The sequence below is a fragment of the Gopherus flavomarginatus genome, chromosome 2, assembly GCF_025201925.1.
Source record: "Gopherus flavomarginatus isolate rGopFla2 chromosome 2, rGopFla2.mat.asm, whole genome shotgun sequence".
NCBI classification, from domain to species: Eukaryota; Metazoa; Chordata; order Testudines; family Testudinidae; genus Gopherus; species Gopherus flavomarginatus.
Window position 1 is genome coordinate 80,461,490 of NC_066618.1, and position 24,394 is coordinate 80,485,883.

The 24,394-nt window shown below is 40.1% G+C and overlaps 1 protein-coding gene across 7 annotated transcripts in view; it reads right to left on the reverse strand.

Moving 5' to 3' along the window:
• Positions 1 to 24,394, reverse strand: part of CAPN7 (calpain 7) — a 36,935-nt gene that overhangs the window by 4,358 nt on the left and 8,183 nt on the right. For 4 of the 7 annotated variants that reach the window (XM_050938367.1, XM_050938369.1, XM_050938372.1 and 1 more), the window contains 15 exons: positions 23,816 to 23,902; positions 21,662 to 21,788; positions 19,557 to 19,642; positions 18,371 to 18,464; positions 16,077 to 16,223; positions 14,195 to 14,301; positions 12,642 to 12,762; positions 12,202 to 12,346; positions 9,875 to 9,974; positions 8,013 to 8,148; positions 7,321 to 7,396; positions 4,543 to 4,688; positions 2,556 to 2,618; positions 1,789 to 1,919; positions 32 to 124 (listed from right to left, as the gene is read on the reverse strand). In XM_050938367.1, the coding sequence (XP_050794324.1) occupies positions 32 to 124; positions 1,789 to 1,919; positions 2,556 to 2,618; positions 4,543 to 4,688; positions 7,321 to 7,396; positions 8,013 to 8,148; positions 9,875 to 9,974; positions 12,202 to 12,346; positions 12,642 to 12,762; positions 14,195 to 14,301; positions 16,077 to 16,223; positions 18,371 to 18,464; positions 19,557 to 19,642; positions 21,662 to 21,788; positions 23,816 to 23,902 (1,659 nt within the window). The remainder of the gene's footprint in view (positions 1 to 31; positions 125 to 1,788; positions 1,920 to 2,555; positions 2,619 to 4,542; positions 4,689 to 7,320; positions 7,397 to 8,012; positions 8,149 to 9,874; positions 9,975 to 12,201; positions 12,347 to 12,641; positions 12,763 to 14,194; positions 14,302 to 16,076; positions 16,224 to 18,370; positions 18,465 to 19,556; positions 19,643 to 21,661; positions 21,789 to 23,815; positions 23,903 to 24,394) is intronic. The other 3 variants (XM_050938370.1, XM_050938368.1, XM_050938373.1) reach the window with 2 other exon arrangements.

Genomic DNA, 24,394 nt, shown 5'->3' on the forward strand with positions numbered 1-24,394 from the left:
AAAGTGTATCTATGATCAAATTGAGCATTACCTGTAGTCACCACTGTTCTTCTTCTGAAAGCCAGAGGGACCAGGATCTCCTACTGTAGAGACTGTGACAAGTTCAAACCCCACACTGTACTGCCTGCATGTAAAGAAAGATTTCATTACCCTTGTTTTAAATGTCAATACAAGATTTACCAAATTAAAAAGTTGAGCTGTAACTGGAAGACATCTGCAAGCAACTAGCACATCTGCAAGTTATTTCTCTTCTTAATTAGAGCAAGGCTATTTTTGCCACTTAACTACACTTGTCAGCACTTACTAAATTTGTCTCTGCAAGCTTCTGAATGTATTTGGCTGCAAAAAAGGTTTCAGCTCAAGAAGTGAAATAGGTGGGAGATGCCAGTTGTGCTGCACACGTCCACTACGCTAAGGGGGTTAAGCTTGTGGTTGTATAGATCAGTACAGGTACTGAATAGCAGAGACCACAGAACAAAGTAAAAGTTACATGGGTCCAGATTTCACTGACTTCCATGGAATTTCCCCCAAGTTCCTCTATAACTGAGGAAAAGTTGGCTCCACGCACATCAGAGGAGGTGCATGCCCCTTCCCATTCAACATGGAATCAAATCCCAAGGAGCAGAGGTGCCAGAAGGGAAGTGTCAAGTTATTGTTGCAGCAGCAGGCTAGTGACAGGTAAGTAACCTAGTCTTGCCTACATGAAACTGCTTCTACAGATCCTCCAAGTGTTGCTTACATACCCTGAGGAAGCATGAATGAGTGCTTTGCCAAAACCAACACCTACCTACTTATACTGCTCAGTGACCAGACCCTCTAGTGTCAGTTAGGAATGACGTAGTGGGGCTCTGCTAGAAAGTGACAGTGGGGGCCAGGCTTGCCACTCACTGCTTCACCTGTTACTGAGTGAAGACATGAACAGTCTTTCTGATGGGATTTTAGGCAGAGGCCCTAACATGACCATGCACTGTCACTGGACTTGCACTGGTTGTAGCCTCAGTGTCTACATTAGTCTGCCTTCCCAAATTCCTCCTACGGTTTTAACTGCAGAGGTTGTTCTTAGGAAGTGGAGTGGAGTGCAGCAGGGGTGGTGCACAATTACCAATTGGTACCTCAGAGGTGAGTGCATTTCACTGATGGGCAAATGCCCCACGCATGCTTAATAAAATACTTTGGGGGGCTTTCAGGATGAATGGTGCTCTAGTGCTATACACATGCCTCCCTCAATACATGCTGCTATTCGGCTATAGCACAACCATGCTATTTAACTGCATGCAGCTCAATGTTGGTGACCGTGTGGAGTGGAACAGCCTTAAAATATGAGCTGTAGCTTGCCATCCTGAGAGAGCACATCTTCTGTTACACCTTTGGGGTGGGGTGAGGTGAGGTGAGGTGAGGTTCTCCTGCATGTTGACTCTGCTGCAGGGCTGAAGGGGCCATGCCAGGGCAAGGAAGGGCCCCTGTGTCCTGCTATGCAAGGTGCAGCTGGGGGCTGACCCCTAGCCAGCAGCCAGAAAGAGAATTATGGCATATGAGGAGAATTCAAGAGGGGAAATAGGAGTTATCCTTTACATTAAAAATGATTCATTGTTTAACAGCTGGGTGAAGAGTGGAAGCTGTTTGAAAATCTTGAGAAAAGGGAAAACGCCATAATGAGGTTTGGTTCAGCTGGAAATTAAGTGGCCTTTAAAGTTCAAGTTTGATATGACAAGTTTTAAAAAAAAAGCTTACCCTTGATCTGTCTCTTGTTCTAACTGTACTGATACACAACATTTATTCTTCACAAACCTTGGTCCTCTTAATTCAATTAGCAATGGCCCAGTCTTCTCCAGCTGAAATTGGTAAATGGGGTTGTTTTTGTAGGAGTCTCTGAAGTTTCCACAGCCTCCAGCACTATGACCTTTCCACTGCCCATTAACCTGACAAGAAACAAAACAGATGGTGCCCTATTTATTACAGGCACATGTTGCTTTCTCTCTCTAGTTTCAATACAGAGAAATTAAAAAAAAAAAAGTCCTGGATTCTTCTCACTTCAATTGACTACGTATGTGACTCCACTGATTTCAGTAGTTACTCCTGATTTATACTAGCATAGCCAAGATCCGATTTTTTTTTTACATAGTGCCTTCCACTTCAACAAATATTAAAGCTATTTAGATTAAAGCCTCAGATCCCTTCTCATTTGGATTAAACAATTCAGTATCCAAATTTTCCTTGATCATATTCAGGCCACTTACCTTTGAGTTCTAACAATCCAGAAAGAGCAAGAGTTTCTGGGTATAGATGAACAAAATGAAGCTCGCAAGTTATTCTAACTCTCACTACTGTAGAGGTTGCACAATACAGACGTTCTAAGTCAAGGCATACATTTGTGTTTCATCAAGAGGCTCACTTTGCATGGAAAATACCCAACAAAATAATGTGAAATTAACTAATACAAAATTATATAAAAACTCCAGAGACAGAGAGGGGCCTTCTTTCTAAACGTCAGGAATTTTAAACGCCCATAGCAGATTAACAAGCACTGATTTATGGAAGAAAATCCAATTTCTTACCCGTTTGGAGATGGTGTATGGAGTAGGAATCTTGGAAAAAGTAAACTTGCATACTGAATACACCTACATTATGGAAGGAGAATTCAGTCACACATATCAACCAAGCATTTACATTATGAAACCATCACAAAATACCATTATGGGCAAAATGTGGCTTTATGTGCACAGCAGCTTTGGAGATCTTGAGTCCCCATCTGCCTCCAGTAGGTAAAAGATGCAGACTGACATCAGCTAATTCATACAAGATAATGCGCTATCCAAAAAAAAAAAAAAAAAAAAAAAAAAGAGAGAACATTCCCTATTCCCCTTCCTTGCACTGGGGGAAAAAAAACACAACAGATCCTTCAAACATTATTAACAGTTGGAGGGCACAGAGTATAACCAGAATCGTGGGCACCCGTACTCCTTTCAATCATTAAACCCTAGTCCCCTCACCAAAGCAAACTGTGAATACCTGAAGTGGTGCTTTAATTTGCTCTCGGATACTTAGCACAGTGCATGCTCCCCTAAAGCTCCAGCTAGCTGCTCCATGTGTTTAGTGTAGAGCAGAGGGACATCAAGCAGGTTACGTATGGACAGGAAAAGGCTGGTGATATTAAATGAGAACCAGAAGCACTTTCTGCCCAGTGAGTACTGGGAAGCAGCAGATACCACCCACAATAACATGCCCTTCAAAGTTTGTGTATTTGATATGTAAAGTCACCATGGGGTGACTGGGGCTACAGTGCTTGGGCTCCAACCATTATCCTCCACTGCCCTACTTTCCCCAGAATGCTTTTGGGTGGGGATTGAGATTAATATTTGAGTAGTGAAATAAGGGGCAGTTGTTTGTTCTGAACTGTGTCCTCCTCATACAATACTTGGTTGAGAACGCAGCTCCTCTCATTGTTTGTGAGCAGTCTAGTCATTTTAAATGCAGAGCTCAACACAGGTGCAACACAGTAGCAGTAGAGTCCTCAGTTTCCACCACTGCTTGTCAAAGCGGCCTGTAGTGAAGTCCAGTAAGCCAGCGGTGCACTGGGGAAGCATGACTGAACTGCATCCAATTCCGTATCACACTTTTATAGTGTAAAGAATGTAGGGGGAGAGGGTATGAACTGTCTTATTTTCTGTAGTGACAAAGGAAACGCGTTAACACATTAGCATGCATTTGTCAGTTACAGGATGACGACTGTGTATGGAGGATTTAGAGAAGAAAACACTTTAAACCATCTTTACTGAAATATGTGGTGGATGAAGGCTGGGTAGTGCAATGAGAAGCTAGTGCTAGAGCCTTTTACCATAAAGCAGATGCTCAATTTTAGCAGAGGAAATAAAACAAAAATACTTTCATCTTTTTAACCTAGTCTAATTATAAAATTATGCTCGAGAGGGCTTCTGGACTGCGGTAATGTAACAAAGCACTGCAAGCGAGAACTGACTCTCTATTGCCCCCACTAGATGGAAATCCATATATGGGTATGTCTACACAGCAGCTGGAGATGAGAGTCCCAGCCCAGGAAGATACACACATTATAGCTCAGCTAACATTAAAAATAGCAGTGTGGCCAGAGAGGTGGGCAGTGGCTCACGTTAGCCACCTGCATATAGTCCCACCTGACCCCCTGGGTATGTTCTCGGGCAGCTAGCCTGAGCTGCTGCCTGTGCCATCAGGGCCACTCGGCTATTTTTAGCACCTTAGCCCAAGCTGAGCTAGTGTCTATTGAGCTGGGAATCACACCCCCTAGCGGCCCTATAGACATGCACGAAAGCACCTACACAGTGCTCCCCTTTCTCCTGTGCGTCCCATCCATGATTCACATCTTCCCCCGGCCCCTTCCAAAAACACAACTATCGTCATCTAAAAATAACTACTTTGAATATAGGGCAATCAACTTAAAAAAATCTGAAAACCATCCCAATGGGGAGGATTTTCTCTTTGCTATGTTTTCCCACTGGATTCAATACTCAGCTTATAATATAATTGTAGTTTCTCTATAGTACATACCCTGACAGTATAGTGGATCGTGTTCTGTTTCTCATACTGGGATACCACCAGTGTAAACGTATGGGACCCTGGAGATGTCAGCGCTATCTTGGTCAGATAGTGGGGACTGTTGATCCGAATCCCATCAATGTATGGGGCAGGATCAGCTGGAAAGAAAGAGATGCATGTTTCCTCATCACCAAAAACGCCCCCAGCAGTGGGGAAAATCTCTATCCACTCTGCCTCTTCACTGGGCTTTATGCCAGGAACGTCATTCTGCTGGCACCACACTGGTGACACAGGAATACAAGCTACACTCAGACTAGCTAACTGTAAAAACAACATCTTCCACTTTCACAGATGAAACACTCAGAAGGCTTTCAAGAGCAACTCCAAACAAACAGTGTTTGGGAATTAGGTATGATATGGTATCCACTCATTGTGCCATAGATGCCTTTCCAGGATGCTTTGGGAAATGCAACCTAATGCCCTTTTCTTGCATCACAGGCCTCATCTAACTTCCAGTGACTTCAACGGGAGATCAGGCCCAATCCCTCTACTCTAGAGAGTGTCCTACTGTGATTTTAAGTAGACATTTTAAATAAGACCCAGAATCTTAAATTAAAATATATTTGATGGGAAGAGATCCTCAAACTTTTTCCCGTAATGAGTTTTGGAGGCTCCCTGCTGGGCTGGCAAGGCAAGTTCAGGAATCAAAAGACTGGATCTGGGCTGTGGAAGTGTCCAAAGCTTTTAAGAGTCAATCTTCCTAATATGCTATGTTTTCTCTTGTTCAATTCCCCTTTTCCTCCCACCCACACTCTCCTAGAAGAGAGGACACAGTATATTTCTAACTCTGCAACTGTAGACTGTATTCCATTATCTACCCACATAGCTGCAGTCTGAATGTTTGCTTTACTATAGCTACATAACACAGTGACATAATCTGACAGATAATGCTTAAGAACCTTTCAGGAATATTCAGCCTCTTACAGGCACCTTGGTTCTTTTCAGGATTTTTTCTGTTCCACTGAAATCAATGGGAATCTAGTCACTGACTTCAATAGGTCCAGGATCAGGCCCTTCGCTCTCTTGATAAGGGACTTAATGGGGGGAGGGGAGGGAAAGAGATTAATAGAAAACAAATTGAAGCTTAGCATTGGGAAATCCACCTCTCCATTCCATAGGATTAAACTGTATTTTTAACAGATGGGTGAAATAATATTGCAGCTTTACAAATCTGTTGCAATTCCCAGTAAGAGTGGGTGTTTTAAAGAAGTTTGATGACTGTCAGTTTGAAAGCTCAGTTAAAAAAATGGGGCCATAAAAAACAAAACAAAAACTGGAGAGATCATTTGTTGGAAGTAAGAGGTCAAACAGCCTCTTTGGAAAATCCCTCGTAGATCTTTCAGACACAGATTTAACCTTCAGTTCTTGCACTGTACAAATGCACTGACACTCGATGAGAATATTTTTTGGTCTAATACGGCATGTAAGTGCTGCTGCTAGTGCTCGTCACATCAGAAGCACGCCTCCGATGCAGCAGAAAGGAACACGAACATGTTTAATGAGATCAGCTCTTGCAAAAATGGATGACAATCTGCCTAGGTCCCAAAGGACCTTCACTGCTGAAACACAGCCTGGAATCAAAGAGGAACCTGTTGGCAGAGTTCACTGAACACGTTGGCAGATGATGGGCTCTGCCCTTACTAACAACTGCTGCAGTCAAACCAAGGCGCCCGTGTTTTAGTATAATTAACCTTTCCTCTCAAGGGCACGAAGAGCCACCAGCAACCCAACCTCAAATCCAGTTTTACACAGGGAGCTGCCTGGCTGTAACCAACAATGGGCCTAGTCCTGATTGCCTTACACTGTGTTCACTGCAATAAGAGGTGGGGTTTGTACACTAAGATCACTAGCTTGATGTCAGTGCAGAGGAGGCACAGGTAGTTTCTACCTTGAAGGATCAAGTCAAGATCAACTTTATATCCTCCCACCTGAGTTGGACCTTGACTTGCTGTATCAAGGTGAAAGCTACCTGTGTCGCATCGGCTCTAGGGTTTTACAGTTAGCTACCTTGGTACAGAAACCCCACCTACTACCGCAGTGAAGACAAAGCCTGACAAATAGTCCCACTGACTTCAAGGCAAGCAGGAGTGAGCCCATAGTGACCTCAGCCAAGACATTCAATTTTGGGGGGCTAAAGTTAGGCAATGAAAATCCATAGTTAACTCAGTTAACTGAAACACGTGACTATCTCTGAGTACATCCTTAGGTATAGATTTAAATGCTTTGCTGAACTGGATCTTTAAATAAAAAGGTATTTATCAGTGGTGCTGAGCACCCACAGCTTCCACTCAATGCAAATAGCCATAAAAAAGTTCCACCACTTCTTGTTTTTTATTTCACAAAAGAATGATTGTGCCTTTAGATAATCAGGAGCACGTTGTCACTTCCCTTTTAATATGCACCACCCTTGGTCTGTGCAGGCACAGCAGCTAGTTTTACAAGAGAAAGAGATATAAAAACTGTGCCTGTTTAAGTGGCAATGGATTTCTGTATATCTGAGGGCACGACTGAGCCTCTTAGGACTCTCCACAATGGAAGTAGACCAACGTTGACCATTGACCATTATTGGTTGGTCAATCAGAGCCCAACTGACCACACTGAAGTCTGAATCCTCCCTCACCCCTTAGGACTTTGGGTTTCCCATTCATGAATGACTAATCAGCTTCTTAAAAAAATTAAAAAGTCTTTATCCACTTGTGAGTATCACTGACATTTAAAAAACACACGTACTTGGATAGTAAACTTTTTTGCCATCAGTCTTGTACACAACCATTGTGATGAATTCCCGATTGCGTGCGAAGTCATCCTAAAAAGATATTAAAATGAGTTGAACACAGATCCAAAAACTATTACTAATGTATTGTGTAATTCAAATTCATGTTCCATTATTGCTTTTGTATTAGCAAGGTGGCATTTGGCATTTATATTTACTGAGGTGCCTATTCCAGCTCCCACGGAAGCCAGTAAAGAATTTGCCAATGACTTCACTGAGAACAGATCAGGCCTCTAGCATATTGCTCTTAGGCCTGATTAGGGATGGATTTACTAGTTATGGAAAAAAATCTCTTTCTCTAGCAGTAACACATCTACACTACAGCGTGACAGCTTACAGGAGAAGTAAATTCACGACAAATTTATTTAAAAATATATGAATGAAAACTGTTAGAAAGATTACATACATCCTACCATAATGAACTAATTAAACCCCATGATTAGGGCAGAACAAAAGCTGTGTGACATACATTTATGTACCATGATCTGAATTCCCCACTACTTCTGCAGTTGAAAAAAAAGACATACAGTGAGGTTCACTAGGATCTAGAGAATCAGACAGCCAATCTTGTACCCAGATCTGACTATATTCTCAATTGTAATAAATCTGCAGGAAAAACAGTATTATATTAGTCAGAAGAATTTAATACCTTGTCTGTAATGTGTCTGCTGAGCAGAACCCAGACAGCAGCTCCACCTTGTGGACATTGTACTTCCAGTTTGTACTGTGGATTATTAGCCAAGCTGTAGGCATCTTTCACTGGGCCCTGTTTTGCATCCCAAGTACTAAAAGTAATAATAATAGGTTGATGAAGAAGATACTAATTCATATTTCTAAAAGTAACCGCAAATCCTGCATGGAAGTGATACCACTCCTACTTAAGGAAAACTAAGTAACAGAAGCTAAATGATTAAACCTGCATAACTTCTAGCCACAAGCATGACCATGGTTACAAAGCACAGCTGTGAGAAACACTGACCCTAACACTTTCCTTTACAGATGGCTGTGCTGCAGTATGCTGAATAGGAACAGCACCATGAATAATGAGACCAGGCACAAAACACTATAAAAGTGCAAGCCATGATTTAGGACACACCCACAGAGGTAATGAGGTATTGCAATGTATGGCATAAAAGCTGGCATGTGGAAGGGAACCTGTGCTTTCGGTAACTGTAGGACTGTTTAAAAGCTATTAAAATACGGTTAGATCCAAAATCTACAGACATTGGTCTCTCCAATTTTATGCGGGGGGCGCTTTTTAGTTTTAATTAGCAGCTCCACTTTTGGACCAGCAGCAGCTTGAATCATAATTTCAAAGCTTTCACACTACCTCATGCGTTGCCTGGAGGAGGATGCTTGATGTGAAAAACAACAGAAGGGGATTAATGCTTCACTTAAAAGCCTAGAACACTGTGGGGATGAACATGGAGACACAGGCTCTTTTCTTGTCTAGAATTAATTTTTTCCACTTTACTCAGATGTGATCCATGGAATGCTGCATCATCAACTAGCAAGTCCCAATTATTACTGTTACACCTTTATGGTAATGGCCACTATGTGCCAGGTGCTTTCCTGACACAGGAGGAACAGTCCACAACAATAAGGACAGCCAGACATTTGGGAAACTGGAAACAATAATTTCCTATTTTACTTAATATACACATTAAAGAGTCTTGCTGTAGGCAGCACAGCAGAAGTGGGTCTTCAAGACTGAGTTAAATGTGGATTCAGCAAGAGCCTTTGCAAAAGTTGTATCAGGCAGTCAGAGAGTGGCACAGAAGAAGGCATGAAGGGGTTTGTGTGAATCTGATACATGGGCCAACAGGGCGAGAACATTGGCAAGGTGGAGCTGGCAACACAAAGTGAGGAGTTCAGAGAAGTAAGAAGTGAGAGTTACACACATCTTATAAGGGAGTGACAAGCCAGAATTTGATGTGACAGAGGATGGGGAGCAATGTGATCAAATCAATGGACAAGGAAGATGACTTATGACGGTGAATGCTGAAATGCAGAGTTATGGGTAAGGTCATGGGACTCATCCATCCCAAGTTAATAATTTCAGTGATTTTTAAAAGTGCAAATATTCTCAGTTTATCTGGGAGAGACTGCGTGCATTGCACAGGCTACATACCAACTTCCCAGGGACATGGGATAAGTAAAAGTAACTGCCTTATTCTTCAAGCACCCCTCAGCAGACTATTCAGGGAAAGCATGGATGGAAGATGCAGAAGGCTACAGCAAGTCCAGTCACCTAGCAGTTAGCACTGAAGTCAGTGGAGTTGCGCTCGCATAAATGCAGTGTAATGAAGAACAGAATCTGGACCATGGATTTTAAAGTGGGATGTCAGGCTCTGAATGAAGAGATTGGTCTCTAGCCAATACTCATAAATTGGGGACCAATGAGGAGAATGGAGAGAAGGAAAATGCCACATCAATATTGTTGTTTCAAATAATATATATATATGACTATGTTGTAGATCTTAACATTTCAATCTTTTCTGTTGGACCAACCTGTGAATACACGTTGATTCTTTAAAAAGACTTGGGTTCCAGCTCAAATAAATAACATCGTAATACTGGCAAAGATCCTCCCAGGCAATCCAGAAAATTCCTAAAAAGAAAACACATTTCATTGTTTGCTTGCAAAATAACTTTGCTCCACACATTTTGCAGGACCCTAATTACATACAAGCACCAAGGTTTGTATAAAATCCATTCCCATAAGCCCGAATACAAATGTCCATGCTGTTCACCTGCCCCGTCTACAACCAACCTCCACAACAGGCCAGTTTGGTAAACCAAAAGAGATTGAAGTTGACCTCCAGATACATCTGGTCACTGTCTCTGCTGATCAGTTAGGCCTTTGCTTTTCCTCAGCAGAAAGAATATTTTGCATTTTTAAGTGATGAACAAAAGCCATAATCCTTGTGGCCTCTTAAGAGCGGCAATATTAACCACTTCTGTGTTGCCCCCAACTTTCTTAGGATTCTGAAAAATTAGATACAATTAAATAGGTAATCTCCAGTTTAGGTAATCTAGCTCACTGTTTTCTACCTATTTAACTGAAGGTCTATCAGAGAAGGGACATCACTTGTCCAGCAGAACAAGCTCTTACTCTGAGAGGAAAGTACACATGGCATTGTTTGAGATCTTTTCCTAGCATTCCACTTAACATCCATTTGGGTGAGCTCCAGCACACTGGAATTTGCTTTACAATATTATACAATCTTTACAATATTCACTGGCAATTATTATCTTCTCCCCAGCACACTCAATTGCAACCACAGCCAGTGCTACTACAAGCTATTGAAATCCTGCTCCTTGAACTCTCCATGCGCTCACAGCACTGTAACACAAGCTGCTAATACAGATGTATTTCAGCCTTACAGTAGAAAGAATATCCAGTGTCATGGCAACTGTACATTCTGATACCAAGACTAGTCAGATACCAATCCAATCATAAAAAAGTAACATCTTTACAAATGTACTTCAGAATCAAGGGATTTAAATCCAAGTACTGTCAAGTGATGCATTAATAAATGAATAACTAGCTATCCTTCCTGAAGATTATAAAGCCAGTGTCAGGATGGAATTACTTTCTGCTAATAAATAATGTTTTTCCACCTAGAGATTTACATCACTCATCAACATGGAATCTCAGTGCCTTTGCATCCATCGTTTTGTAAAGAACGACCCCAGGCCAAAAAAGGGGTAATTAATTACAGTGGGGAGATAAGAGACAACTGGTAGCATAGAGGAAAAAAATGACATTGTATTTCCAAAATGGAGCAGCTACTTTAGCATTTGGGAACCGGCTGATCTAGTGGCAGCATTTTGCCCTGCCGCATGGGAAGCCCATGCTGATTTCCTTGATGCAGTGCATTAGTTCTCCCTGGGGGAAGATGGGGCAACAAGACAGTGCTTGGTATTGCTCAAGCCATCTCTCTACATAATTATGTAGTACTCCTGTTGGGCTCAAAGAAATATCTCAGCAGCTTATAGTCATCCAGTCAACAAGTGCATGCAACTACAGACTTGTGTCCATTAAAGTGTAGCACAGGGAGAAAATCTTGAAGTCTCCATTACAGGCATCATGGATCTCTTGGTGAAAGGAAACAAAACATTCCTTACAAAGAGCGTACGAACGTGTAATTCTGAATGCTAGGAAAACAGCTAATGCAGTACTGAAGAGTACACTCACATACTAGTAAATGGTATTATGAGGTCTCTCAGTCTGTGTTATGAAGTTCTAAGGATGGCCAAAACCAAATGATTAAAAAAAGGAAAATAGAAGCTAATACTAAGAAATAACCCCTTACATTTAAAATATATTAAAATGACCCACTGTACTTGAAATCTAGTCAATTTTGAAATGTGTTTAAAGGGGGAGGGTTAGCTCAGTGGTTTGAGCATTGGCCTGCTAAACCCAGGGTTGTGAGTTCAATCCTTGAGGGGGCCATTTAGGGAAGTGGAGATTGGTCCTGCTTTGAGCAGGGGGTTGGACTAGATGATCTCCTGAGGTCCCTTCCAACCCTAATAATCTGTGATTCTGTGAATTTCAGGTACTTCTTCCCTGCTTTTGCCTTTTTTTGTTGCTTAACAGTCACCCCACCCCACTCCACCCCCCGTTGCTGTGTGAATGACCCACACAAACAAGGAAACTGACTCCCCCCTTCACATACCTGCTCTCAATTAATTATATGGACAAGAGATCTTTTTTCCTAATCTTCTAGTGATAGTATCCTTAAATGTTACTTGTAACAAAGGTAAACAACAAAAACAGTCAAAAAGAAGTATGATTCTTTTTGACTTGACATCATCCTTTTAATTCATTTTACCATTGTCTATTTTTTGAGCTGTTCGAGGATCAAAGTTTAAGTATTTTTGTAGGTCTGGGGTCCAATTTTTCACATCATTTTCACTGTATCTTCCTTTCCAGCGTAAGTGACTCCACGGATTTTTCAACTGAAGAAATCTAAGCCCCTAGAGAAAGAGTAAATTAAAAAAAAACAAAAACGCCTGGTTTATCTTCTCAGGATAAGAGTGAATGTACTGTTAATCTTACCTAATAGGTACACAAACTGAACACTGAAGGAAATACAGTGTTAAGTTTTTGGAATAACTTGATAAAGTTCTTGAGCAAGATAAAGATTTCAAGTCCCTTCTTGGAGCAAAACTCCAGTCACTGGACAGTCATGTTTAAATCCACCATCCATTACAACTGATGACAGGTATGTAAAAAAGCACCCAATACAAAGCTTCCTGTTTTACTGGATACCTTATATTCTCTAATATCCAAAACAGCATAGGCATGGGTTGGAACTAAACCCCATTTCTCTCCTTCCTCTTCAGACATCACTCCGGTTGCTGTTGTGATAAGGACATCGCCTTTGTGAAATCTGGAGGGGAAATTAAGGAAACTTAGTTTAGGTTATGAGCACATATAAAATAACCAGTCTAATAATATTACATTTATCGAACACTAAACTCTCTTTTTCCAAATTGTCATATTGTTAAGACCCAACTTTGCAAACCTGGAGTGCAAGTAATCTTTTCTGAAGGAGACAGAAATTATTTGTACAAGCTCAATAAAAGACAGTATAATTGTTACTTTTCAATATTTAAGATCAGGCTCTAGTAGGAAAATTACTGTTGTCATGAAAACAACGCATCTGAGTCAGTCTTACACTGACAATATCATTTATTAAAGACGCTCAGTGAAATAAATCTTCTACCTAACACACTGTTCGAATCTTTGATGCTAGTCAAATTGCTATATACATCAAACTGAAAATTATAAGTCCCTGCACTTATGATCTTGGGGGCAAATTTTCTAAGAACCAGAGGGTGAAAAGTACATGATTCCATATTCCTACACCAGTTTGTGCGCACAAATGCTGGTTTAACATCAGCGTAGGTTTGTAGCATCTGAAAATTTAGCCCCCCAATGTCTAAATACAGAGAAACATCATAAGAGTGACTGTCAACCTATTGGGAGGTCACAAATCTGCAGAAGAAAAAGTGAGTTTTTGTGCTAGGAGTACAGCGTTTGCTTGTTTTAATGCTTTGGCCAAGCTGAGATCCCTTTCCCATCATGTTGGTGCTCTGCCTTCCTTGACAATGAGGAGAAAGTAGTTGGCTAAATAAGACTTTTTTTTAATTTGGAGACGGGAAAAAGGAACACCATCTGCAGCTGAAAAACATAATTAGGCCACACTTATCACGACAGCAGGTTATACTAAGTCCCAGGTTAGTATCATGGTCCTGACAGGTACAGAGCACTTCTGTGGTCCTCCACAGGAGATCTACTGGTCGGGCAATTAGTAAGGACTCTGGTGGCACTGTTAGAGCAACTTCACCACACCTGTTTCCACTCTGAAGTCAGCCTCATGCTGCATAGTCAGGAAATCCAACCTCCTTTCTCTGGCTCCTGCTTTCTCCTGAATCTAGTTCATGAGAGGATTCTAATTTCCATTCCTCATTTTCCACTTTTTCTCCCTCCCGCCCTCCACCACTGGCAGTGAAGAGGAACTATTATTTTTTTAAAATTATAGTTCTGCTAGAGATGGGGATCCAGTTGTCCATCCTTTAACAGAGCCCCCTTGTTTCTCCATTAGCCTCTGACGTCAAAGCCATTAATAACCTATTCATCCAGTGGATTTCAAAAGGAGAGTGCAGAGAGGGGCTATGAAGGATCAGATGTAGTAGGACCATGAAGCTTGTGTTGAGAGCTAGTGATAAAGACCATCACATTTTTAGACACTTTCATATTATTAACACATCTGTTTCACGAACGGCATCTTATGTCACCAAGGAAGAACAAATTTCTACCTCTGATAGAGCATTCTGAAAGAACCATCCTTATTGAAAGCCTGATTGTCTGAGTGCATAGCAATCCTCTCTGGTATCCAGCCAGTCAGTGCATGGAGATCAATGTTCTGAAATGCAAGCATATTTGATCATAAGAGACACATTAAGCTACCTTTAAGTGTATTTTAAAATGCCTTCTATTAAATTAGTTTATCTTGTACACACAGAGCTATTTTGCACCAGCCCCGTAACACTTATGAGAGCAATTTTTCATTAGACTAGCCTGTGCTTAAGCATAAGAAAATGATTTTTTCAAACAAGTGGCTTGATAATCAGTACTGTTCACTGGTATCTTTTTAAAGTACAATTATTAGTATTTCAAGCTCATGGTTTCAAATTCCCAGCACTCGCAGAACGAGGTTCCAAAACAAGCCTCTCTCAAGTCTTGCCACAAAGTGCACCTTCAGTAGTTTAGCTTTTACTCTAGCTTGTCTCCAAGACACAACTAGCTTTACATGGCGAAAAGGCACAATAAAAGCAATTTCAATTTAACTAGCAGTGGTGTACTTTACAAGCACAATACTGGGCTTCACTCCTCCCAAAATACTTAGGGAAAAAGACTTTTTCCTATGCCCTCTCCCAAATAAGCAAGGTTATGAAAGCACAAAGAAATGCCTCCCAACTTGTCTAAGGCCAGTATCGACAGATAGGCCTTGGAGAGCAACACATCCGGTGCAGGCATTGAGAAATACTTCTCTGATTATGCAAAGGAGGAGACAGTGTCAAGAGCTGAAGTTTCTATGTTTCATTGAAACAAATGCTAGAAGTCAAGTTGTTCCTTGTCATTGACAACTTCCCTATTCTCTGAAATTGTGTGTCATGGTAGTGACTTGAACAACCTTAGAAAAATCTACACTGTTGTTACTCTATACAAGACCAAATTCAACGAGAAAGTCCCTGATAACCAACCCAAAAGATCAAAAGAAGATGAGTAATCAAAATAAAAAGCAATGAAGTCTGGTTTTCAAGACATCATCAGGCGTGAACCTTGGTATGAACTGAGAAATATGCTGTGAGAGTTCAAATCTTAGGAAGCATTTCTTCATGTGATTAGAGACCAAAGTCTGTGTGGCTCAGCAAAATCGGTCCTGTTCTTGTTGCAAGTATTTTGCTTCTCAGATTAAACTTGAGCATTATATAAATGTCAGGGTTGCTAAAGAAACTACTATATGAATATCAAGTTACATAACTATGTATGTAAGTACTATTCTATCAAATAATACTAACTTATACATGTACCCATTCTCACCACGTGCATAACAGCACTAAAATGATTGATGTGCTCCTCCCCTAGCCAACTCCTCAACTTAATAAGGGAGACTGTCTCTTTTTCTTATTATACAAATGGCAGTAGGCACCAAAAGGGTTATTAGTGTAAGGCACAAAACTATGGTTTTATGAACCATATAAGAGCCCTAATGAAACTTCTCAAAATAAACACATGTACTTTGCAGGTTTGGGGCCTATTTTTTAAAAGACTTACTCAGGTCTAACTGTACCCACAAGCAGTCTCATTGAAATCCAATTCCCCCCTTTGGATGGGACTATTCCTACTGAGTCCAGTTAAGCACGCGTGTAAGCATTTGCAAGATCGGGGCCATGATCTCTAGCACATGTGATCCGAGAGATGCTAAAAGCAACTTAATTTATATGTACTAAAATCATCAAAATAACTTTTAAAATCTATATATAAAAATAAACCCAGACAACAACATACAAGAGAAAAGTCATTCCTCTCCTCAGACAATTCATTTAGATCTCTTCACTATTCATTCGAAGGAAAGCTGTGCGCTATGGGATGATAGACATTTTTGCCTATTGCGAAGAATAATCTGGTACTCACAGAATTTGATCCAGGAAAGTCATATCCACCCATGACCTTCATGTAAGCTTTTTCTATCAGGGACACCCACAATTCACTTTTATTGTTGGAATAAGAGCAGAGGAGTTCTCCACTGTGATCTACAGGTAACTGGTCATCTATTATCACCTGAGCAAATAAGCAAACAAAATCATCATAAAGGTGATAATTCAAACAAACTTTTCTCAAAAGACGAAAATCCTCAGAAGCTCATTCTATTTCATATAGCCGCTTTCAAACTGTGAGGAAACTAAACTTCATTCCCTGACTTAAAAACACAACAATTCATAACAGCAGCGTAGCCTAGTGGATAAAGCACCGAACTGGGACTTAGGAGACCTGGATCCTATTCTGAGCTCTGCCACTAGCAGGCCGGGTGACCATGGACAAGGCACTTCACTCTGTGCCCCAGTTTCTCTAGCTGTAGGATGGGGATAATAGTATTGACCAACTTTGTAAAGCACTTTGAGATCTACTGATAAAAAGGTCTATACACGAGCTAGGTATTATTATTAAATGTATAGAAAAGTCTAACAACCCCTCCTCACCCAGTCAATCAGAAATATGAATAATTATTTGTTCAAAGGGAAGACGGCCTCAGACTTCATCACTTCTGGTATTCCAGTTCCTTCATCCCTGATTGATTGTAGTTTTTCCTTTTCTTGAAAGAAGAAGCCACATGATGGTGGTTTTGAAGCTATTAAAATCTCTTGTTTTAAATTAGGCAGAATAGTGTGTGAGGTTTTTACTCTAAAAATGGTCTGTAATGGCTCCACAAAGAACATATCTCAGCCTCATCACGACACTAATCTGTCATTGGTAAGACCATTAATGAAGCACAAATTTATGGTCCAACCTTCCCAACTTGCATGTGAGTAATCTTACTCTCCTGAATGGCCCCAGTGATTTCAATGGGACTCATTCACGTGAGTAAGGATACTTGCATGCATGTGTTACCCTAGGAGCACACAGCTGGCAAGAGGCTCCCTGCTACGTAAAACTCAGCTGGCCTAACCTGCTCAACACACCTCACACACTATAGTTGGAGTGATATTTATTTAAGAGGTGTCCTGTAATATACAATATGGAAAACTATTAAGTCACTGACCCTTAATATTCTTGTGCGATGTAGGGTTAACCTACAACCATGTATACAAAGGTGCTGGAAATGCGTAACTAAAATGTGTTTACATCAGGCACGTCAGGGAAAGTTGATAAACAGGTTTTTCCAGACAAAGGAAAGGGGATGCCACCTCTCGCCAGGTGTGGCCAAGGACAGTGGGCTATTCATTTGTATTGGAGATTGCAGAAAGATCATTTGCACTGTAAAAATCACAAGCAGAGGGTGAAGTCAGCACGGTGTCTACGTTAAAAAGCATGGTGTCTACACTCAGCGAGGGAAAGCAATTTTATCTGGGGGTACACTTAAGAATATATTTCAAAGGTTTACTGAACCCCTAAGTTATCCTTCATCTAAGGAGGCAATGAAACCAAGTGCTTTGAGCTCCATGTGCTGGGTCCTAGCTAAATAATGGGCCAAGCATGCTGGAAGAATGACAGTGGTGAAATAAAATTTTTTGAACCAAAGACTCTAGTTGTTGAGTTTTAGTCTGAGAGGTGTATTTTCATATGTTTGTTTTAAACTAATTCTATCCTTATTGCTTATACTTGGCATAACTGAAACCTATATCCATTTGTTAATAAACTTGTTCTACTTTTACCACGAACGAACTCAGTGCTTTGACTGAAGTGGAGAGTTTGTCAACCCCAGTGAATAACCTGCTGTGTACTGTCTCTTTAAAGGAGCAGCAAACGTGATAATGTTTTGTGGTGATACCGTAAGAGGGGCTGAGCACTGCAGAGAAAGACGTTTTTGGGGAGAACTTGGATCTGTAAGGGTGCTGATGTACCTGAAAGTCAGGGTAAGGCTACTGTGATACAAAGCACACTGTTGGAATCAGCGCTCTGAACGAAAGTTGCACAGAACAGCATCACCCAAGGTTACAGGGCAGGCGGTGGCAAAACCCCTTACTGCTCTGTGTTGAACCCCAGAGTGTCACAGCATCTTTACAGGGTCAGGCACCTATGCTACATTACACATTATTATGTAACCAAAATGAAATGTAGCAAGGTGTAATAACTGCATGTGCTTTCCAACAAATGTATATCTAGAATTCTTACTGAGAAAGAGAACACAGCTTCACATTGAAACAGCATGAACTTTCAAGGTAGTTAGCTTATCCAATAACCATACTACTCTCCTTAAAGCTAATTACCTTTCTAGGGACACCGTTGATATGAAGTTTTACCATGTACTTTCCACATGGATTATACTCTGGTTCTCCTTTTTTATTCTGAGGGTAAATTATGCTATTAGAAAAAGAAAAAAATTATAATGTATCTGTGAACAATGTGTTGTATGTATACATACTGTCTGATGTTTAAAAAAGCATTACATTAATTAGATCTATTTTTGGAATTTAAAAATGCCTGCTACCATCTCAGATTAGTAGAATGTCTGTGTAAATCACAGCATGAGAAATTTAACTAAATTTTCTTGTTTTAATTTATATTTCGAACAAGATCTGTATACCTCATTCTTTCTGAAGTCACCCACTCAGTCAGCTAGTCATTCATAGATAATCGAACAAAATAAATGCATCCAACTGTGTATTTTACCATTCAAACAATGTTATATATCTTTCTGAATACATACATGCAAACCAAAGACCATGAGTGAAGATGTTAAGCTGTTAAGAGACCATTGCCCAAGGTATAAGGTAATAAAAAGACAAATGGTAGTGGTTTGGGCAAAAAACTGCTAAAAACTATTTTGATTAAACCAAAAATTTCAAAAACTCTTGGGCCCTAATCCCACAGTGGGCTCCATGTGACAGACTGCTAAGCCCATGTGGAGTTCATCACAGGATAAGGCTTTAGTTGATAACAGTATCTCAATTCTATTTAATATCACTGCTGAAGCAAGAGGTAAAATGTGGCACGTACTGCCATAGTAAAGAGTAAAAACAAGCGAATGAAGCATGATTAAGGAAGATAAAAGTGAAATAAAAAAATCCCCCCAAATGGCCAAATTTTCCAAGCATGGGTGTCTAAAGTTAAGATTCAAAAACCATATTCAGCATGTGTGAAAAGGTGGGTTCATTTTCAGAAGCGCTGAGCAGCACAAATTCCAGTGACATCAACAGGAACGGCAGGTGCTCTGCACCTATGAAAACAGGGATGTTTTTATTCAGGTGCCCAAATATGACTTTAGGAGCCTAACTTTAGGCAGGTAAGCTTGAAAATTTTGAACCAAATGTCTATATTTGGACTTTCTACAAAATGTAATATCTCAGGTTTATCTATGTTTATAAGCAAGCTTAATGTAAACCTATGTTAAATCATCACATCCATAATATAGCCTTCTATCTGACAAGATTTTAGACAGGAACAGCCATTTACCTTGTAATCAACTTTTTGTTGTACCGTCTCTCATATGCTGCGCTGATAGCTAGTGATGCGACAAAAGAACAATCCGATACTATTGTCTAAAAGTAAAAGACACTAGTGAGGGTTTACCAGTTATTAATAGTTAACAGGAAAAAGTTCAATTAGAAGTGCTTCCAACAAACAAAAGGATTTCCAAATCAAGAGAGGCAGAGGCACTCCCAAAGGGTTGGGAAACCTAAGTTTCCTCGAAACTAAAACCTGATTAACTGAGACTGAAATAAGGAATTAACTGGATGAGGGCCAGAGACAGATGATTCCTAAATGTCCACGGTGCAAACAATGGAAAAATTTCTTACTGATTTCAGAGCACTCTGGATCAGGCCCTATGTGGCTTAATGGGACAGATTATATATAGTTTTGCCACAGAAACCCTCCATCACTCTCGGTGGTCTAACTTCTATTTCCATGTAAAGTGGCCTAAATTTAAATGTACCTACGTAGAATTTGGCTAATCATTTGTCAGGACCAATTAGTTTAGTCTGACTTCAGATTGCAAATGGAGCAATGTCACAGCTATTTGGACTGGTAAAGCAAAAATTGCCAATTACAAAATTCCACCAACCTCAATGTAAAGTTATATCTGTGGTAGAGGAGAAAAATAACTTAAGTTGCCATTAATTTTCCTAGCAAGGGTTAAAAAAAACAACAACAAACGAACAGACATCAAATTAAACACATGGTTTAATATTACACATGTTTTAATAAGCAAGTGTGTAATATGCTACTGTTAGGAAACAGAAGGGCAAACCTTACTTCTGCTGTTCTTAAATCCACAGAAGCAAGTGGAGATTGAAAGAGATTAAAGCTAGCTGAATAGTGGGCCCTGACATCTTGTGGCTGTTTGCAGGATAGAACAGTTTGTGTCAGGCTAGACAGTGCAAGCTCTGAAACTCATCTTACTGCTGCTCAGAAAACCCATTGTATGTGGCCCTCCCATGTATGGTGCCAAACACTGTTTTTATTTTCACGGTTAACATGTCAGAAGCTACAGTGCTCTGCCCCTTGTCCAATTTTACCTTGTGCATCCCATAGTTAACAGATCAATGACTCTTGATTCTTAGAGGTCTGAAGAAGGCAGATACCTTATGAGTCTATAATGGGCTGCTCACTGGAATACATGACTGCCTAGTGTAGGTTTTTAAACTAGATTCCTTTGGATATGGAGATCTGAGGTGTACAACAGTTACGTTTTCCATTCCTACCTATATTTTCCCTCTGTTTATTCTTACACTCATAAATAAAGTAAGGCTGTCAACTGCAATTAATCATGAGATTAAAAAATAGTCTTGATTAATCAGTTTCAATCACATTGTTCAATTCACCTCATACAATATAGTGCCATCTCTATTGTGAAAGTTCAACAACAAATATAGATTTTTTTATTCTATAATTGCACAAAAAGAAAACAACGTAAAACTTTAGAGCCTACAAATCGAAGCATGAAGGGGCATATGAATGTTTAGCATATTTGGCACATAAATGCCTTGCACTGCCGGCTACAATAGTGTCATGTGGATGTCTGTTCTTATTTACAATGTCACCTGAAAGTGAGAAGCGGGTAGCATTATCTCCCACAAACGTAAACAAACTTGTTTGTCTTAGCAATTGGCTGAACAAGAAATAGGACTGAGTTGACTTGTATGAGGTGAACTGAAAAATACTATTTCTTTTATCTTTTTTACAGTGCAAATATTGTAATCAAAACAACGAAGTGAGCACTGTACACTTTGTATAATGCTCTAATTGAAATCAATATTTTGGAGAATGTAGAAAAACCATCCCAAAAATAGTTATTTTAAATTGGTATTCTATTATTGTTTAACAGTGCAATTAATGATTTTTTTATCTCGTTTATTTTCTGTTAAGCGCATGTATTAACTGCAATTAATTGACAGCCGTAACAAAGTCAAATGGTCCACAGTGAAATCTTAGAAGAGGGCAAAGTTCTCCTACTTGCTAGGTTTTAATGAGCACCCCAACATTACTTTAAAAGTCCCCAAACTCGTTCTGCAATTATCAGAATAGCTGATGTAAATTTCATTTGAGAAACAACTTACCTGCTTTATGCTGAAACTTGACACAGTATAGATCATTGTAGGGTTATTTGTTAGGTCATCTGGCCGCACCCACTTGGCAAACATTGCCTTTTGTTTGGGTGACAATGGTAACTTGCCACATTTATCTCTGGATTTAAAAATAATAATAAAAAAATAATTCAAAACAACCAAAGACAGATCAGAAACAACTTTCCATGGTATGTCCCATTTTATTTACAGCAGTCACAGACATCAATCAACGAGGTCCATTACTCAATAGCGGCGGAGGGAGGATAGACACTAACAGAAAATGTGGAAATGTTAAATGCCTTTTTTGTTTCAGTTTTCACCAAAAAGGTGAGTAGCGATTGGATGTCTAACATAGTGAATGCCATTGAAAATAGGATCTGAGGCTAAAATAGAGAAAGAACAAGTCCAAAATTATTTAGACAAGTTAGAAGTCTTCAGATCTGCAGGGCCTCATATCTCTAAAGCCTTGTCTACACTACGAAGTTTCTTTTGGCAAAAGCTACTTTTAGCAGCAAAACTCCTCTGTTTTGCTTTCAAAATAAAACCACCTCAATGAGACGCATAAAGCATTTTGCGGCAAAGTTAAAGCATCAAAGTGTCAGTGTAGATGCTGCTGTTTGTTTTGTTGACGTAACTGGCTTCCACCAGCATCCCACAATGACCACTCTGCTCACTGTTCTATGACATATGTAAATAAAGTAGTTTAAGTTAATAGCCTTACAAAGCTAATAATTATTTGGGACATATCATAATATAAAACACTAAATGTTGACATTTCCCTCCATATAAAACCAAACAGGAGAGGGGAATTCCAAAAGCCATCTTTAACAACACAGACGATTTTTTTTTTTGTCACTGGTGTTGGAGAAATTTATTCAATGCTGGAAAGTGCTGAGCTAGTCCACTCAGGGCCTGGCAGATCTCAAGATACTGGACTGTAATTCATAATTTCCCACCTCCCCCATATTATCATTGAAGTTTACATTTATAAAACTTCCCAACAGTTTCACATAACTGAACTAAAAGCAGTGTCTGTCCCTGCTGTGGTCCCCTCTTCCAAGGAAGTCCCCTGAGTCCCAGGTTGCTGCTCTCATAATAATACCTAGCTCTTATACAACATGCTTCAGCAGTAGATCCCAAAGTGCATTACAAATAGGTCAGTATCAGTATCCCATTTTACAGGTGGAGAACAGAGGCATAGAAAGGTAATGTGATTTGCCCAATGTCATCCAGAAAGCTAGCTGCAAAACCAAGAATAGAAGCCAGGCCTCCCAAGTCCCAGTTCAGTGCTCTACCACTAAACCAGGGGTTCTCAACCTCTCTCTTTCTGAGGCTCACCCAACATGCTATAAAATTTCCATGACTCACCTGTGCCACAATAACTGGTTTTCTGCATATAAAAGCCAGAGCTCGCATTGGGGGATAGCAAGCAGGGCAATTCCCTGAGGCCCCATGCCACAGCACCATGCGGTGGGGCTTCGGCTTTCTGCCTTGGGTCCAAATGAATCTAATGCTGGCCCCTTGACTCCTGGTTAAGAACCAGGGCACTAAATCACGATTTTCACTCTGAAGAGAAACTAAAGCTGCCCTCTGACATTATGTGGTGAAGATGTCAGGCTTATGCCCCCCCCCAAGTCCAAAGATTTCTAACAAGCTGGAAGTACAACTGAATAAGACAAGGTGAAAAAACACAGCACAGTAGGATCAGCATGCATTGAGCAGCACCACATTCAGACAGTACAAAGGAGGGCAAGGATTTTCAATTAACAGATGAGTTGGGGTTTTCAATTTGAGACCTTTTAATGGGGCCTGATTTTTAGAGGCTAGGAGTTCAGCACTTTTGGGAAGTCAGCCTCTATTAAGGTGTCAAGCAGAGCATTCAGAATTTGAGGTACCCCAAATCCATAGTCACTTTTCAAAATCGTGGCTGAGTTTTAAGCCAACTTCGCATGCAACTCCTCAGTTTTTGCTGTTAGACTAACTTGGTGCAAATGGCACATTCTCTACTGGCTGGCAACAGTAAAAGTTGAGTTACAGCCTTACTTGAACAATTTGGATTTTGAGAAAGGAAATGCAGTGAAGACACAGGAAAACTTTGAGAGAAAACAAGAGCAAAAATAACTGGAGTAACTCATGATCACTTACGAAAATGGCATTGGAAAGGCAAAACGCTCCCTCAGGTCAACACTCATGAATGGGACATACTCTATACCATTTATCTTTGATGTCTTTCTGCATATCACAAAAGGAGAACATGATCGTAAGTGTCAAAATTGGAACCATAATATTCAAAGCTGTTTTGTTTTACCAACTTCCAGAGCACAACACCCAGGAAATAACAATGAAGGAAGAAATGAAAAAACAGAAGCCAAGAAATGGTGCACTTGAGGACGAGTGACATTCTGCCTCAAATAGGGAATAACTACAAGTTCTACATTTCTAAAGCTGGAGTACTTGCTGGGTTGGGCATCAATCCTGCAAAGATATGCACAAAAGCAGCCCAATGGTCCTCTGTAGAGGCACAATGGTCTGCTGCCCGCACAACAATCTGTAGCTTTGAGGTCCAAGGTCTTAAAATGCGTTTGTTTAAATATACTTTCAACAATGTCTTTAGATTTCTATTTTCACAAAGTTTTTTATTTTATATATATATACACACACACACACAATACACTAACAACTTTTTAGAGATTAACTGATCAAAAGTCGATGAACATGAAAAAA